Source organism: Podarcis filfolensis (assembly GCF_964270895.1).
Source record: "Podarcis filfolensis genome assembly, chromosome: 2".
Lineage (NCBI taxonomy): Eukaryota > Metazoa > Chordata > Lepidosauria > Squamata > Lacertidae > Podarcis > Podarcis filfolensis.
The window spans coordinates 68,569,993-68,588,921 of NC_139605.1; the positions used below are offsets into that span (position 1 = coordinate 68,569,993).

General features: G+C 43.9%; 1 protein-coding gene across 11 annotated transcripts in view; it reads right to left on the reverse strand.

The window, feature by feature from the left end:
- P4HA2 (prolyl 4-hydroxylase subunit alpha 2) overlaps positions 1-18,508 on the reverse strand; it is a 45,686-nt gene extending 27,178 nt beyond the window's left edge. For 2 of the 11 annotated variants that reach the window (XM_083600149.1, XM_083600143.1), the window contains exons 1-3: positions 18,467-18,508; positions 15,869-15,937; positions 167-266 (exon numbers count right to left, since the gene is read on the reverse strand). In XM_083600149.1, coding sequence (XP_083456275.1) covers positions 167-248 — 82 coding nt within the window. In that variant the 5' untranslated portion in view covers positions 249-266; positions 15,869-15,937; positions 18,467-18,508. Of the gene's footprint in view, positions 1-166; positions 271-3,499; positions 3,553-5,432; positions 5,529-15,868; positions 16,154-16,431; positions 16,548-18,364; positions 18,444-18,466 lie in introns of those variants that run through there. The other 9 variants (XM_083600148.1, XM_083600142.1, XM_083600145.1 and 6 more) reach the window with 8 other exon arrangements.
- Between the last annotated feature and the right edge of the window lie 421 nt (positions 18,509-18,929).

The following is an 18,929-nucleotide window of genomic DNA, read 5'->3' on the forward strand; positions in this document are numbered from 1 at the left end:
AAAGAGAGGAGTGGCAATTCTCATGTTGGAAATGGAAAGAGTAAAACACAACCAAAGAGTGGAGTCTATTCCAGATGATTGAATTAATAATATTGATTATGATCACACATTGATTGATATAAACTATGTTTCACTATTTTCCTATTTTGCCTGAGCTTTTTCATACCTATAGAAGTGAAAAATTCAGCTCTTGTCAGGCTGGTGCAAATAATGCAGGTTAGCAGTAATGGAATCATCCACGGCGTCATTCTGAATCAATGAAATGTCTGCAAGGTATTTAAAAATAAATAAATTAATGACAACTGAAGAAAAAAGGAAAATACAAGCCCCAAATTCCACAATCTGTAGTAAAAAATCAGCCACGTTTTTCGACTTTATTGAATTCAAATGTTCAGCCATACCAAAAGAAACCTACACTGCAATTCAGGCCCCTTTTTCCAATTCGGCCTAAAATGGGGAGGCTGCCATTCACAGCAAATCTCATGCAAACCAAATGCCCCTACTTAGTGTGCAGAAATCTGACACAATGAAAACACTGTGCCAAAGAAGTTAACCATTTCCAAAGATGAATTAGTAGAAAGTGATGAGCGGAATTCAACATCATGCTGTCACGATCGTTCAATCCATGCAAATATTTTTTGCTTTCTAGATAGAATGATTCCCCCCTCTTCCATCCCTGTGTTCTAGGAAATCTCCCAACCCTCCAGAGCAGATTTGGAGTCAGGAGAGAGAGGAAAGCCCTGTTAAACTAACAGGAGTCCTTGCACTGGCATCCAGGTTAGTTGAATCCAGCCCTTTGGGTTGTAGTTGACTAACTTTTGCTCAGAGTATATCCCATGAACCACTTCTTTCCCCTACTAAAGGAAACTTACTCAGATGTACCTGGCTTGGGAGTGGGATGGCAACGGTCCTGTGAAATGCACAGGAATACACACTTCCCACCCCCTTGTACCCATCACCACCAGGATTCCAGCAGCTGTTGGGCAAGCAAAGAGTGCTGTCACTCCCAGTTCTTGAACCAAGAGAAATATCCCCAGCTGCGCTCTGTCTCTTAAGCTATGCTGGCACTTGTTTGCTGATCCACAGGCCTTTCCCTACAGCCTCCTCCTGCCCATTATAATCATGGACTCTTTGCTAGTCCATAAAACGCTAAATGATGTCACACTGAAATATTTGCCCAGTGCCACTTAACAAGAGCTCCCTTAGGGGAGAGAGAAAAGAAAGAAGTTTCAGCTCCTAAACCAATTCACAGGTAATCTGAGACTTTTGTAAAGCTGAGTGACAAGTACCATGAAGGGGTCTGCCAAGAGCAATAACACAATAAGCGATATAACAGAACAGGGGAGCCAGCCAAAAGAATTCCGGAGGCACATATATTTGGATATATTATGCCATTGCAGCCCATCTGAAGTGCTTGTTCTTGTTTCCTGGAGACATTACACACATCTTGGCAAAGCGACACTGAAGGAATTTTCCAGCTAAAACGAGCAAACGCCGCTCTCATTCCCCTCCCCACCTCCTGCCTCACATGCTTCGGAGTTCAGGGTACCTGCCAAGTCCAAGAACATTATTTACTTCATCCAGTGGTCTGAATCTTTTGCAGCTTTGCCATGGTACACAAGAGTTATGAGCGTCAATAAGCGAAAAGTAAACACAAAAGATGGATTTCGCTGGGAAGAAGGAAGACACCTGGCAATGGAATTTTATATTCTTTCCATATTGTGCAGCTGTTTAACTTCAAACAAAAGCAAACAACTCTTTATCATCCCAGCATGGCTATAGCTTGGTGAAGAAGAGCAAAAGCATACATGTGCAGAGAGCCTGTTCAACTCCTGCTTATGTGTCCCCACATCTTCCTAGAGTCTAAAGTGGAAGGGAAGCTTATGAGGGATTTTATAAGTGTGTGAATGACAAAAACACACACACACAACTTGTTCAGTCAGGCAGAGAAATAAATGTTTTGGATTAGCAGATGGAGGTGGGGGAGGAGAAAATTAAAAGTCACTATTTTGCCTTTGTATGATACGTTTCGCTTGTGTTGGCCAGAAGACAGAAAGGAAAATGCCATGTTCTGACAGGTTGATTTAGAAGATCATTTTACATGCTGAAAAATTCCAAGTGCTTCATTATAATTTGAAAGCACGGGGACCCCTGGCTGGCTGAGACAGCAAAAAGAATTTGCTTCCCCAAACATGCAAGGGAGTCTTACTTCAGGAGGAATGTATGGGCGTTCTTCAGGGCTCCTGGCAGCATGAAAGAAAAGGTATGCAGCTTAATACCGGAGAAACAGTCCAAGATATCAAAAGAGGATAGGTATTCTCTCCAGCCCACCTGCAGTATCATTATTTTTCCAGCTGCTAAAATGCCTGTCTGCTGCATTAGTGACTCACTTGGGTGTCTAAGCATGTTATGGTTTTGCAAACCTCTATATTCTTATTCACAAAATGTATCACCCTGCTCATTCAGACTGTGCTTTGTTAAGAAATTAGCCTTTCACAGAGCATTGCACACAAACCTAAGAAAAAGTCTGGCCTTTTTTTATTTCTTCACATTCCAGAAAGCACTGATGATCTGGCACAGGAACACCAAGACACACACAACAACTTGACTTTGAGATACATGTGTCCCAAAATGGCAAATGCCTTAAATTACAATGGGTTTAGGGTTGCCTTGTATTTTTATATTTTTCCAAGCCAGAAATTAACCACTGTGCAAGGAAAAAATATCTCTTAATAATATTTGAAGAGTGGTAGAAAATCAGCCCATATTCCCATCAAATGATCTGAAATCCACTTGGACTAAAGGTAAAAGGTAAGGGACCCCTGGAAGGTTAAGTCCAGTCAAAGGCGACTATGGGGTTGTGGTGCTCATGTCACTTCAGGTTGAGGGAGCTGGTGTTTGTCCACAGACAGCTTTCTGGGTCATGTGGCCAGCATGACTAAATTGCTTCTGGCACAACGGAACACTGTGATGGAAACAAGAGCGCATGGAAATGACGTTTACCTTCCCACCACAGCAGTACCTATTTACCTACTTGCACTGGCGTGCTTTTGAACTGTTTTGGGACAGAACAACGGGAGCTCACTCCGTCGTGGTGAGGGACGCAGGTGGCGCTGTGGTCTAAGCCACTGGGCCTCTTGGGCTTGCCACTCGCACTACCCACCATGTAGCCATGATTCTTACTCAGAGTGCCAACATTTCTTCCTTCACAGAGTCAAATCTCTGCACAGGGATAAGCTAATCTTTGTTGCCTATACTCTGGTAACTTTTAGGTTAGATTACTGCAATGCATTATATGTGGGGCTGCCTTTGAAGATGGTTCAGAAAATGCAGCTGGTGCAGAATTCAGCAGCCAGGTTGTTCACTGGGGCAAGACAGTCTGAGCACATAACACAAATCCAGACCCAATTACATTGGCTACCCATTAGTTTCTGGGCTCAATTCAAAGCACTGGTTTTTGACCTATAAAACCTTATACTCCAATACCACATGGACTTACCTGGATCCTGCAATTGTCACCTGAGGCCCTTCTTCATTGTGCCCTCTCCACAAGAGGTCTGAAGGTTTGAAACTCGAGAACAGGCCTTTTTCAGTGGAGCCTCTCTGATTGTGAAACACTCTCCTCAGGGAGGCTCCCCTGGTGCCATCATTACGAATGTTTAGGCACCCAGGATAAAGTGTTTATTTTTCATCAGGCTTTCCGCCTTTACTCGTCTGAGGCCTCCTTGAGTGGGTGAGCTGGTTTAAATCCTGCCTTTTAAAAACAGGTTTGTATTTTAGTTTTTTTCTGTTTGTTTTATGATTGTTTTAATGTATGTATGTATTATGTTTGTTTACAGTAAGCTGCTTTGAGTTACTTTTGTAAAAAGTGACTAACAATTTTAATAAATAATAATAATAATGAAGGTAAAGAGAAATTAAGGGCTGTGGAAAAGGGACCAGCCGATGTGGTTTACTGATCCACCAGCAAAATAAATACTGCTACATTGCATCTGCTGCTCCAGGTGTCTGGTTTGTAACCACTTAATAGGATTACTCCCAGACTGGGGAAATCTGAGCAAAAACTTTCATGGATCAGAGTCCACATTGTTATATGAACGAAATGTAAACAGGAAGGTTAGAGGCAAATGAAATGCAGAATGTATAGACAGGGACAATGACATTCTATTTAAAATATGTTTAGTCTTGTTATGTTAACAGCAGCATTTAATTTAGTTGTTACATTCAATTATTCCTAATATTCCACATGTGCTCCCTGTGGCCACAATTCTAATGCATACAAAAGTGGCTAATAATCATAATATTTTCCTGTTAATCTTGTGGGTTAATCCATCAAGTCCCTTTGTGTCATCTTGCTCTTTACAGCATCTTTACAGCACATACAGTATTAGTTTAAGCCAGCATTTCTCAAACTGTGTTCCATAAAGCCGTCTAAGGGGTTCCGTGATTTCCACTGAGCTACAGCTATCAGGAATAAATGCACTGCTCAAGCAATTTCCCTGGAAACCCCTTCCCCTCCTTTCCTTCTCCCACTGTTAATTCAGGTGAGCAACACTGCCCAGCCCATACTGCCCTGCTATACTTGGGTGAAAAGTGCTGTTCAAGCTCTTGTCATGTCACTCCCTCATCCCCCTCTTAGCCTCTTCTATTGAGCTGCAGCCTAGAGGCAAGGGTAACGCTGCAGTGAGATTAGCAGGCTTCCTCAAACTCGGCCCTCCAAATGTTTTTGGCCTACAACTCCCATGATCTCTAGCTAGCAGGACCAGTGGTCAGGGATGATGGGAATTGTAGTCTCAAAACATCTGGAGGGCTGAGTTTGAGGAAGCCTGGATTAGAGCCACAGCCTAACCAGTCAGTGCATCTGGCTGTAAACCAGAAGGTTGGTGGTTTGAGCCCACCCAGGTAAAGCTTGGGCCAGGATTCCTGCATTGCAGGGGGTTGTACAAGATGACCCTTAGAATCCCTTCCAACTCTACAATTCTATGATTCTATGAATGTATGAAAAGCTTCTCCCATCAGAGGAGATCGGGAGGTCCACAGCAACCTTTTTCAAGGACTCAGTTGTTGTTTTTAAAAGCTCAAGCTGTTTGGTGTTGCCTTGCTTCCTGTCCAAATAATCAACCCCTCTCTCCGCCCCCTTTAAAAAAAGCATTTGAAAATATTTTACTGCAAGGGTTCCGCAAACATTTGAGAACCATGAAAGTCAACAAGTCCAAACTGTTGCAAATATATTTCCTCTTTCTCAAGCTAGTTGTATTATTTTGCTTAGCTTAAAAAAACAAAGAGGCTGATAAATTACATTTCTAAATAAAACTCAAGCTGGCCTAAAGCAACAGTCAAAATCACAACCGTCTTTCTTCCTGCCGCAGGAAAAGAAGTGGTCTCTTACATTTTTGCACTCTCTCTCTAAGTATATATTGCCCAGAAGTTACGTGTCACACATGATTAGCTAGAAAATATACCAGTACAGATGACACGTTTCAGAAATGCAGGATTTTAAGGAAGCTGAACAGTTCCGCATACCACAGCTGTGGAAACAGATGAACACCATGAAGAGTCTTATGTATTCCATATGGCGGTTCTGAATTTATTTCTTCAATGTCACCTGTTGCTCTAGAGCTCTTAGTATCTCCAAAACTCATTAGTGGATTAGCAGTGCAATCTTATGCATTTATACACTGAAGTTAAGTCCCACTGAGTTAAGAGTTTATTCCCAAGTAAGTGTGCAAAAGACTACAGCCTACAAGCATGATCTAGTCTATGGTAGCAACACCTTATTAAACAAGAGGAGTCAAGCCAAATCTGAAGCAACAACTGGACCTAACTTTGTATTTTCTCCCCAAACCGGAACTAAACACCCCCTGCTGACTTAAGCAAAATTCAGTATATCAATATCCAGCTCAGAATAAAAGTTTGACTTTTTAAAAAAAGTCTATAAATTGTTCTGGACACAAAACATTGGTTGTGTTTGCATGCCACAGTAGGCTTGCTGTGAACCAGCAGTGTACTAAGCAATGCTGCCCAATCCCTCCTGCTTTGCTCCTCCCGTAAGCAGAACAATCCACAAACCATGGTTTATTGTGTCATCAAACTGTGGTTATCCTTAAACAAACCACATCAGCAAGCCAAGAACAGACTTGCTCATTCACAAGAAGCCTACCATGGCTTATGGCTCAATGGGACATATAAACATGGCCACTCTCTGGGAGGTTTTTTATACATTTTACATTTAATCCGATTTGTACTGTGTCTGCTTCAAGAGAGGCTACAGGTGGGAGAGCAGGCTGGGGCCTTAATACAATCCACTGCAGATTGTGAAGATCAACAGGTTTTGGGCGAGGAAAGGACATAATAAAGCACCATGTTTGGGGCTTGTGTTTCAAGGAGATGGGAGAAGACATCACTTGGTGTATGAAATGCTGAGGGTGTGAAATAGGAGGGGGTTTTGACAGCAGCATGGGATGACAGGTGAGGGAGGATGGGAATTCTGTCAGTTGAGGGAGGGCTTACTACAAATCTGTTTTTGCAATGTTCCTCAAATAAACACTCTGTCTATTGTTAAACTTGGACTGTGAAACCCATGTCCAAAAGGTTTGAACACCTACCCCAATTTCTACATAGTGCTGTTAGTGACTGTGACAACATCGTTACTATACACCATAAGGTATACCTCCCTGATGCTGCTGTGATCAGTCACTTTCTTTAGCTATTGTAGTTGTTGCTGAAATGCACCTGTAGCTGCAAAACCAAGACGCCTTCATCTACCCCAGCTGCATGTCTCTCCCACATCAGTCTGTATGACCACAGCAAGCGCTGCAACCTTCCAAAAGCTTGAGCTCACCCCCAAAGGCACACCTCTCCATTGTCTCCAAGACAGACAGATGCCAACATAAGCCTGCAAAATCTGACCCTTAGTTATCTGAAAGTAATCGTTCATTTTCACCTTCCGTCCCATGTCTACATGAACAACCTTGTGGTTAGGAATCCCTACATATCTGAGCTTGTTTGGAGGTTCTAGCAGGGGAGGGCAGCTATCGTATACCCTTAACCGAAGAACAGTACACTCCTTCTATCTGGGACGGTCGTCCTCTTCCACCGAGCGTGCAGCTTCGGGAGGGATGCACATGGAGCAGTGAGCGAGGGAGGGGACACCCGCCCAGCCAGCCAGATCAACCAAATCAACCCTGGCGATCAATGGGGTGACAGATGTCGCAGCCAGATCGCCCTTACATCCAAGGGAATCTGCCCCCTTAGCTACTTCATTTCAGAAATCTAGAGAGGGACATAAATGGGTAAAAATATGGGGGTGGGACAAAGTGGATTTTTTTTAAGAGCGTCACATCTTTCCCTCCATAATTTGAGCCCTTTAGGTTCACTTTCTTCTGTTTTAGAGAACCAAGCACTCGCAGGTGAGAATGATCCTCTGCTTTAATAAAGCTGATACTTATACTGGGAAGCAGGAGATCTATATACAGCATTGCTTCTCAGTGTATCTAAATTTGAGCTGTATGACACAGTTTAACCAATCTTAATTTAGATAAGTGCTTGCCCTATATGACACTTAGTATTTGCTTCAGGGGTGTGACCCTGTGCTGAATCCATGAAGACATGTCTCTTACATAAACAACAATTTGAGGTTAGATTCAGGACAGGCCTTCCTCTGGGCCTGTTTGATTTCACGTATGGAAGCAGTGAGGAGAAACCCACAGCACTCTTCATTAAATTGTTGGTGGGGGGAGGGATAAACCAAGGGGTTTTGCTTTTTTAACAAGCCAAAGCCAATTAAATGCCAAACATGTGCCTCCTTTCTGTTAAGACAGCGTGGCTACAGTTCAGTGTCTTGGCGCCTGAGCCTATGTATGTTTACACAGAAGTAAGTCCCACTGTGTTCAATCAGACTTACTCTCATTTAAGTGTGCACAGGACTGAAAACAAAAAATATCGAAGCAAGGAGGCCAAGGTAACAACATTTAAATGCCAAACACATTGCAAATTGTGAGGGTGTGACATTGACAAAATGATCATTGCGTGAGAATATTATATTCTGTAAGCTGAAGGGGAAAAACCAGCTAAATAAAAACAACAACTCTTGTCTATATCAGCCAGGATCTAAAGAACTGTGAAATTAGTTCCATGAGCCTGAATAACTTGCTGCTTTTTTGGTTTAAATCACAGGCCCTTTCTTACTGGTGTAATATACAGCAGGCAGCAGCATGTCTCCTGCTCAGAGAAGAGTTAACTTTGCCCATTAATACTGAGGCTTAACATCTCTAATTGTGATGCAGTTCCAAGGCACTTTCAGAGGAAATAGTCAGCATTACACAAGGAGAAACTGTTTTGTTATTCCTTTTACATTGTGGTATCTGCCCTGGAAAGTATCCATCAGTTCTTCACCCTGTAATTACTGTCTCCAGAACATACTTCTAAATGTTTAAAATCGTATTTCTCATTTGCAGCCTTCCAATCGCACAGAAATCACAAGACAGAGCTTCCAGAATCTGGAGTCATTCCCAATCCGCTCCGTGTTTTCAGAACAATCTAGATTTGTCTGAGTGTCCAGCAATATGAAACCCAGGGGTCAGTATTACTCTTAGCCTTTTCTGGTCCAACATAGTGCTTTGATTAAAAGCCCTTAAGGAGCGCACTAGCATTTCCAGAGGACTGCACTCACCCATCAAATACAAGGGCCCTCATTCTAAGCCCCCCCCCGAGTTTTCCTGAAAGATATCTGCCTTCCAGCTGGCTCCTTGCTTCAGAGTTCAGCATTATTACACCCCTCAAAGCTTTGCATGCATCCACTCCACATGCCTGCATCACCACCTCCCTTGCCAAGTGCTTAATGTGCATCTGCAAATTATTAAAGCATCTAAATGCTAAACAATAATCAAATCCTTGGGGTGTGGCTTTCTGCCTTCTCCCTAACAGCATATGAAGACGTGGTGCTTCAAATGCTGTTTCTTAGTACAGAAATCAGTAGGGTCCTTATTCCAATAACGTTAGTAACCTTGTGATTTGTGTTATGTAAGCTTAAGAAATACCCAGAATTTGGATTAGCTCCTAAAGTCTCCTTCATGCTTCACTGCATTTCCTTAACAGCTAAAGCAATTTTTTTATTTTTATTTTTTGCCGAAGCCCACAGTACTCTGGGACTTTTAAATTCCACTGTTTGAACCTTCTCTTACCCTGTATATAGATGTAAACGATCACTTAAATCCAGTGCAAAGTACAGGGATGGATCTACGCTTTCTGAATTGTCTGCTTTATCTTCCCGGTCTGGCGCTAGCCAAGACTTATAGAGTACCAGACATAAAACTGCCTTTTGCTGTTTGAAGCCCAGAATGTTAATAAGTAACATCCCGACAGATGAATCTAAAAACAGTCTTGGAATAAATATATATATATATATATATAGAAGATCAAATTGAAAATCATTCCAAAATCCCAGTTCCAAAATGCTTGGAAGCAAATCCCAATGGAATGAGGTGTGTTGTAGACCATAGCTCAAGTAATCAGAAACATTTAACTTAACGACTATATTTAATTATGAAATGTTTCCTCTCCCCTACGGTCAAGGTGGGGAGCTCTTTTCAGTCCATGGGCAACATTCCTTTGTATATATCCTTCCATATATATCATTCCTTTTCAGTACGAGTAAACATTACAAGCATTATCCATAGACCTAGTTTTTATAAACATCAAATGAGGAGATTTAATCTGTTTCTTGATTGTACAACTTCAAGATGAACATGGAGATTAAAAAAAAAAGAACTTTCCTGCACACAGAAAACTAAATGAGGGACAGCTTTGTAGCGGTGCTTCTCTGTGGAAAGCTACTTTCTCTACGTAGGGAGAAGAATCCAGTAACAGGACCCTGACTTGTAGCCTGACATGGTACAATCTAGAAGCAAGCTTATTTCCTCGTTTGATGCTTGTGAGAACTAGGCCTTCATAATCACATTTGGCAAAGTAGAAGCAAGCAGCAGTCTGTAATAAGCACATGCCACATTAAAGAGTGCTACACCAATGTCTTAAACCAAAGTCTCTGGCAGCAAGAGGTTCAGACATCTTACTCACTACAGTACCGCAGCATCTTGCTAGAGGTAGGAATTGCTATGCTAGTCTGTTATCTGCTGCGCTGCAGTACCTGCACGGCTGCAGATGGCAAGAATATTCTCTGCAACTGCCAATCAGGACAGAAAAGGGACTAATGAGATTCTTTCTAGTCCTATAAAGTTACTGTCTGTTGGTTGGCTCCTACGTCTTACATTGTTCTGTTGCTTGATTCCCTGTCAGTCCTGAGTGAGACAGCATTGTTTGAATATTGTAGTTCTGTGCTTTTTGGTTATACATGCTCAAGTTAGACTAGATTCCTAGACATATGTGGCTCTGTGCCACTGCAAAGGGACAATTGCATCAAACCTAAAATGAGTCCGTGGTCCAATTACTAGAACTTAAGGTGATGGGAACACAAAACCAAGGTTTAAGGTCCACAAAACCAAGCAGCTTTCAGTGGTCAGAAAGCAAGTCTGCTTCCACAGAAACAACTGCTCTATCCCGGCCCTATAACAGCCCATATATTTATGTGTAAGTGCCTCTATATAGGGACAGATAGGTAGGAGGAGTGCCAGCGAGAGTGTCAGGCTCCAGGACCTGGGATTGCTGGGTTCAAATCCCCACTCTGCCACTAAGATCACTGGGTGACCTTGGCCCTATCACTGTTTCTCAGCCTAACCTACCTCACAGGGTTGTTGTGAGGATAACATGGAGATGAAGAGAACCCTGGATGACACCTTGAGCTCCTTGGAGGAAATGTGGGATAATAATAAATTAGATGTTAACACATATATAAAATTATATCCCTCACATTATCACTCTAGTCCTTGCTAGAGAATGTAAACTCTGCCAATGCCCAGATTTTTGTTAAAGTCTCAACCTATTGACACTGGCAAGAGTTTACATTTTCTAGCAGGGACAAGAGTGATCAGATTTTCTTCATATTCTTTTTAAATATTATAAAACCTGCAGGGGTTAGTCATTAATCCTTGGTGATGATTTCTAGCTATGGCTCTGAAATGCATAACTCTACATTCTGTGGCTACAAATTAATGGCTTTTAAGCATATGGAAAACCTCAAAAGAGTAATATATGAAATGTCCTTTATGCATGACTCATGTTGATTACGTTCAGTCATTGAACTGGCACTACTTCCAAGCAGCAGGAAAGCAATAGACTTGATTGAATCATTAAGCTTAAATGGATGTATAAAACTGTACCCATTTACGCAAACACTCTTCCCACTCACACAAGCTGCACAAATCAAAGAGGTTGAACAGGTAAATAAACAAAAATCATGCAGCTCCATAAACTGCCCTTAAGCTTTACCCATTACAGAGACAACTAGTACAGTACTGTGTGGTTAGGATTATGTGCTGGCCATTTCTGATTCAGAGCTCTGCTTAGCTATGAACTCAGGGGTGGTCTGAGACAGGCCACTATCTTGTACCTTCAATTTACCATCTACGTATATTATGGCTATACTGCAGCATTCCTGGCCTATTTTACAAATGAACACACATAGGACCAGACTGCAATGTAGCATGTAAAACACCTAAGGGGGAAAACACTACAGGCACACTGCGCATTAGTATCATTTTTGTCAAGATATGGCTCCCTGCTGGTCAAATAACCGCTGTGGTTACCTATAATTCGTTTAACAGAATCTGCTTGAAGAATTACCTCCTGAAGATTATTGGCAATTCTTCCACACAACCAACTCATCTCTTCCTAACATAGCTGCAAAACAGACGAGAGAGTCCACTGATGTAAGAGACCACTATACGTCAATGACTTGGATGGGATTTCTGTTTTCTTCCAAATCAGTAAAAGGGGGACGGGGGGAGAGGAGATGGTGGAAGTTCCCACTGCCACCCAAACAGTGAAAAAGTCCTGCTCCTTTTCATTCTGTTAAGCAGAATACATGCCCTTTCGCTGTACGTGGAGCTGTTAGAAGATAGGAATGTGGGGTGTGTGCATGTTTTCTACCCCAGAAACTCCATACTAAACATGGAGCACTAGGGCACTCATGCAGATTTAATGCATCTGGCGCAAGCAGCAGCCAGGTCATCTGTACTGTGCCAAGGAAGTTATATGTAATTTTGATGGATGAGGCAACTGCATATAAAGCCAGCTCTGTGCTCTAAGAATTCCACAACATTTCTACATAATTGCAGGCTGACTATTGCAGGGACCCAGGGATCCTCTTTCACGAACTGTCTAATATTAAGCAGCGGTAGGGCACAAAGCAATGCTCTTAGCTAGTCCTGTTCTGTGTCCCTAAAATCAAAAGGAACATGGAAAAATATATGTCTTACACTACCAAATGGAATAAGGAGGTAGGAAAGATATCCACTGGGTTTGTGTGTGTGTGCGCGCTTTAGATATCAAATGGACAAAGACAAACAGAGGTGATGAGGAATCAGAATTTAAAAGAGGAAGAAATGAAGGGGGGAGTGGAAAAATAATGAGGAAGAAGAAATATTGAATCTGAATATTTGTTTACTAGTGGAAAACAAGTTCACTTTCATATTTAGTTAAAGCAGAACTTCAACTTTATAGTTTGAAACTATAAATAACCCAACACCATGAAGTAGTTACATTAGCAGAAATGATTTCAGTTTGTACAATGGAACTTCTCTTCTCTCTTCTTTCCATGTCTCCCTGGTGCCCTCCCTGAATCTGTTCCAGGGGATTTGGGGGGGGGGGCGCTATCCGGAACAGGTTCAGGGGGTATTTGGGAGACTCACGGGAGCGATTCCATTGTGCAGCCGGAAGTCTTTGTGCTAATGGAGCTTGTATGAAAGCCAGTGTGGGATAATAAGAAAGACTGTTGGACTAGGACCTGAAAGACCAGGCTTCAAATCCCTATTTGGCCACAAAGCTCACTGGGATGACCCTGAGTCAGGCACTGTCTCTGTCTGGAGTGAAGAATTAACTCCTTATTGTCAAAAGTGCACTAACAAGTTAGCTGAAGGCTAACTCAGTCCTACATATCGCAGCTACTCCTAGGTGTACACCCAATGGAGCAGATGCTGTAACAGAGAGAACCCAACCCCGACCTCAGCTAATGTATCTCCCAACAGCAAACAACTTTGTTGGATACCACCAAGTATACAAATATGAACTACCAAAGAAAGAAAAATGACATTATGGTAGGTGCGGTAAAAGAAACCCATTACCTTGAATTTCAGGACATTGTCCCACCAGTGGAAGGAGGCTGGTGACCAATTCTGCTTCCTGAGAAGTTGCTTAACCGTTCACACTGAAATCAGTGGGACTGAAAAGTGTCCCCAATCTCATTTGGCTTCTTGGATAACGTAAACCACAGCACTCATGAATCATGAATTACAGACTGTGGTTAAATGAGATCATGTAGTGTAGAAAGGCATCCCGCTGGAATCAGAAGCAGCAGCCACCACTTCCTTTGGGAACTACTAGGGCCCATGGTGAATTACTGTTATAATTGTTGCATTTTGTCTCAACTTTGTGTGGACTTTTTCATGCTAATTTAAGGATGCTCTTATAAACCATCTGCAAGATTGCATGCACCCTAATCAAAGGAAAGTGGTACCAACATTCAGTATCCTGAAGACACTACCAATAATAATATTTCAGAGCCTTGATGGAACTATGATATTTATATTCTTATACATGCTACACAGATCCATTCTCTTTATCCCACCATGGTTTTGGTCAAAGAGGCTTGCAGGTTTTCCTTGCAATGAGCTAGGAAAAGTGAACATCTGTATCACAGTGGATTTGTCACTTTCCAAACCTCCCTGATGCTATTTTCTGTGCACAGCTTTTATCTGCATAGCCTGGGCACAAAAATACCACAATTTGCCAGTACTATTTCATGTACCCATGACATCCATCTCATGTAAAGCACAGTTAACCAATGTTTTGTCAGCTGCTGTAGGCCTACAATTCCCATTGTTCCTGCCTATTGGGCTATGGTTTCTGGGGTATGATGGGAGCTGAACATCTGGAGAGCTTTGTTGGCTACCCTGGAGGTAAAGTGGTGATCCATGAGATGATCCACATTGCTCCACTTCCAGACACTAGGAAAGTCTTATGTAACGAGCTTGGTGTGTGAGGGTGGCCTTATGTGACCTTATATGGGAGAAATCCAGAAAATGCCTTTCGTCTACCACCAGAGGACTTGTGTAAAATCCTAATGTAAAAATCCCTTTTCTCCAAAGCTCTTGAGAACTAAGAAGGAAAACAACACAACTCAATGTCGCTTTAACAGTGCAAGAAGAAATGCTTGTTGAATCTCTGATAAGCTTTTTATTTTTTTTATTTTGTAAAATGTATCAACCACTTAACCAAAAGGTCTCCACGCAGCATACATGATTTATCAATAAAAACAAGTATACATAACTAAATTATTGCTGAAATAAATAAGTTCTTAGCAGGCTGTCTAAATCAATATAGCAGGGAAGTTCCAAAGCATAGTTTTAATTCGAACATTGATTAATATTTTTTTTAAAATAATTGTTTTTTCAAAAAAGTTTTAGTTGTCTTATTTTTATCTGTAAACCGCCTTGAGTCCCTGTCAGGGAAGAAGGTGGGGTATAAATAAATATAACAGCAACAGCAACAACAACAAGTGCTGCAATGTTCAAAGATCCACTCCAAACAGTTATGCAGCAAACTTTATATGTCACTCTTAAAAGTGCAAGTTATACAGATTAAGGTTGGTCAAATCAAAGTCATTGGGAGGGGGAGAGTAATGAGCATCAGGCTATCCGTAGCACTCTATGCAGGTAGAGAAACTGGCAGATGGAAAGGACTATCACCAAGAAATCACTACCCTCAATTCCTCCTTTTCTGAGCAGCATATGATCAATCTGCCATACTTTTCATAAGACCCCTCTCATATTTTCTCCTGTCAAAGAACAGCTTTGCAAGGGAAAGGTGTAAGAGGTTCCTACTCCACATTGCCTCTTGAACTCAGAGATCCTTTTGGGAAGTGGGAGCTCTCCTGCCTCTCCCGGGGCTCCCTGGCAACACCAACCCCCCCAACAAACAAACAAACAAACAAACAGAATGGAGCTTTCCTGCTTCAATCCATCTACCACTGACACTGTCAGAAGACGGTTTGCATTATTTTTCAGAGCCACTCAATACCCGCTTCCTCCTCTCTGAAAATAAAACACATTTCCTTTCCTTCAAACCCTACTGTTCACGACCCCCCTCCCCAAACCATGCATGTACACAACTCTGGATACATGTGTCAGATGAAGTCTGCTTTTTAAGGTGCCACAAGACTAAGAGGACTGCCCCTCTCGAAATCCCCACAGGAGACATTCCAGGTTTTTTTGTGTGTTGTAAGAAGTCCACCTTCCCAGCTTATGCACACAACCATTTGCGTATATTGGAAAAAACAGGGATAGCTCAGTCAGTAGGAGCATGAGACTTTTAATCACAAGGTTGCGGGTTCCAGCCCCACTTCGAGCAAAGAGATTTCTGCATGGCAGAGGGTTGGACTAGATGACCATCATGGCCCCTTCCAACTCCATAGGTAGCTAGTCTATGCACCAGGTAAGCCCCTGAGGGTCGCCCTGTATTTACATTACTCCCTTCCCTTCGGAAATGCAAAGGATGCTGCCAAGAGCTTTTCTCTTGCTGTACAGATTGCAACCCCCATTGCTGCCGCTGCTATTGCTACTTACCTGAGCTCAAAGTTTCCCACAGACATTCCTCAGGTAGGAAATCGCCTACGGGGGGGTTTCGGGGGGGGTGTGGAGTCACACTGCTCCAAATAACTCCCTCCCCGCTAGCGGTACAGACCAGGGAGCGGATTTACCTGCCGCAGCCGCTGTGGCGACAAGTTGGCAGCGCCCGCTTCGTCCGTCGCACTTCTTGCCTCGGGAGCCTGAAAACCAAGTTAGGAAGGAGTTTATTACGGCACGAAAACCTCCCCTGCCGCCGCCGCCGCTCGTCCCAGAGATGAAGTCATTCCCGGCCGCTTTTCCACCCGCGTCTCGCCTCCTCGGCCGGCGGCCTGGGCTCTCGCCGTCGCGGGGGCCCGCGAGAAGCCATGCTAGGTCAAGCGGGAGCCATGCAGGTGCGCCGTCGCCTCCAGGCTGCAGCAGCGGGCGGGGAGGGAGGGAGGGAGGGAGGCACGGAAGGAGGCGGGGGGCGGGCGAGCCCCCCTGAGCGAAGGCGGAGAGGTGAGGAGCGCCAAGGGCGAGGAAGAGCCCAGCGGGAAGCAGAGGTGGGCAAGGGGCAGCGGGAGGGCACAGCGGCCGGAGAACAAGCGCCCCCGGGCGCGCCAGAGGCGACGGAGCGGCCGACTGAAGGCGCCGCGGCTGCGGGGAAGGGGTCTCCCGAGGCGCGCGCCAACCCTGCCCTGCCCGCGGGGCGCACCTTCCGCGCCTCGCCCGGGAACACGCCGCTTCCCGCGCCGCGCTTCTAGAACAGCCTTGGCGTTTCCAGCCGGAGCTGCGCTTCCCCCGCCCCTTTGGCGGAGGCCCTCGGCGTTCTGCGCTCCGATTGAGCGGCTGCCACGTCGGAAGCCCCGCCTTCGCCCGGCACGGAGAGAGCGCTACCGTAATGCTCCCAATAGCCGACGCCTCCCCGGCGATGATGGAACCTGAACAGTGTTAGAGCTGTGCGCTCGACACCCTCCCCGAAACGCACGCACCCAAGCAGCACCCAACTTGTCAGTGCGACGTCTCGTTGCCTAGGACGGTTAGAGCACCGACAAGAATTAGACGCTCTTGTTTGATAGGAAGGACAGTGAGATTGAACGCATTATTGGCAAGAAAAGGAAGGCCTTTCAGATCTGGCAAAGAGATAGAAACATTCGCAGGAAAACCCAAATGCTTCTTTACAAAGCTATTGTACTACCAATTTTACTGTATGCTTGTGAAACATGGACCACTTATAAGCATCATCTCCAGCTCCTTTATTCTATCAACGGTTTCTCCGAAAAATTTTACATACCACTTGGGAAGACAGGCAAACTAATGCCAGTGTAGTGGAAGAAGCAAAGATCGCCAGTGTCAAAGCAATGTTTCTTCAACATCAACTTCGTTGAACTGGTCGTGTTGTGTGGATGCCTGATTATTGTCTTCCAAAGCAACTACAGTGGTATCTCGGGTTACATACGCTTCAGGTTACATACGCTTCAGGTTACAAACTCCGCTAACCCAGAAATAGTACCTTGGGTTAAGAACTTTGCTTCAGGATGAGAACAGAATTTGTTCTCCAGTGGCGCGGCGGCAGCAGGAGGCCCCATTTGCTAAAGGGGTGCTTCAGGTTAAAAACAGTTTCAGGTTAAGAACGGACCTCCAGAATGAATTAAGTACTCTATTCCCAACTTAAAAACGGTGGGTCAGCAAAAGAGGTTTAAAGACTCTCTCAAGGCGAATCTTTAAAAGTATAGCATAAACATCGACAATTGGGAAACACTGGCCTGCGAGCTCTCCAACTGGAGAACAGCCTTTACCAAAGGTGTCATGGACTTTGAAGATGCTCAAACTCAGGATGAAAGGGAGAAATGTGCAAAGAGGAAGGCACGCCTGACAAAGCCTCACCATGATCAACTCCTGCCCAGAAACCTATGTCCCCACTGTGGAAGGAGGTGTGGATCCAGAATTGGCCTCCACAGTCACTTACAGACTCACTGTTTAGACTGTGTTCATGGAAGACAACCTTACTTGGCTATGAGTGATCGCCAAAGAAAAAGAGATGCTCTTGTGGGGGTGGGGGGCGTTATCGCATTCTCGGAGGCAGAACTGGCCCACCCATGAGGCAATGTGAGGCGACCGCCTCAGGCAGCAGGACCCACAGGGGCAGCAGATCTTAATCTAGACCTTTGTAGGAGGTCAGGTGGGAGCAAGGGGCAAAGAGACAGGCCTAAAAAAAGCACTGGCAAGTGTGGTGGTGGAGGGTCATACTTTTGTATCTGAACTGGAAGATGTCCTGTGTGCACGTCATTTACCCTGTGTGCATTTCATTTACCCTGATAGCCAGAAGGGAGAAGTCTGTTGTGTTGTGTTTTCATCTCTCTCTCTCTCTCTCTCTAACTGGTGTGTGGATCAGGGTGGGATCAGGGTGGCCTTTGAACATGAAGCATAGAATTGTGTTTTGAACATGTGCTCCAGGTGTCATTCTGCTGCCTCCTCCTTCAGTGAAGTTATCACATTATAAACAAACTGACAAGTGAACTGATTGAATGCTCATGTTAACAGACAGGTCTCACTTTAGTCAACCAACTGTCTACAGGACGCTGTGAGGAAAAACACACTCACTGTTTCCAAGGTAAAGAGGTTGTTTTACGTTGAGAAAAGCTTACTGCAGTGGAAGGTATTGAACCAGATGGTCCTGGAGCCTGCAATAAAAGAATGTGAAACAGAAAAGTTGATCCTTAAAGCACACTCTGCTGATCACAACCAACCTGCTTTCGGATGACAGTTAGAGCAGCGTGTGGGCGGGCATCTGTATAGCTCTACATTCTTTAAACTTGCAACATTCTATTTCTGCTGCAGCAGCAGCATATAGCACCTTTGGGGAATGAAAAACTTAACAGCCATGGACAACTTCATGCATGCTAAGGAAAAAAAGAGAGAAAGCTTTGACCACTTCAGACTAATTGCAGCAGATTAGAGAAGGGAATTCCTCGTGGTCCTTTATGGCCCTTCACCATATTCCTGGAAGCACTTCAGTCTGGGGAGTGATACACTTAACAGCATTAATTGACAGTGAAGAAATTATCCAAACCAACACAAACATCTTTGCAGTGTAAGGAATTTAATTCAGTGTTTGCCTGTCCATATAATCTGCATGCTTTGATTTTTGGCTTCAGATCCTGATGATTTTCACAGACGACTGTGTGTGGTTCATTCACGGAAAACAAGAGA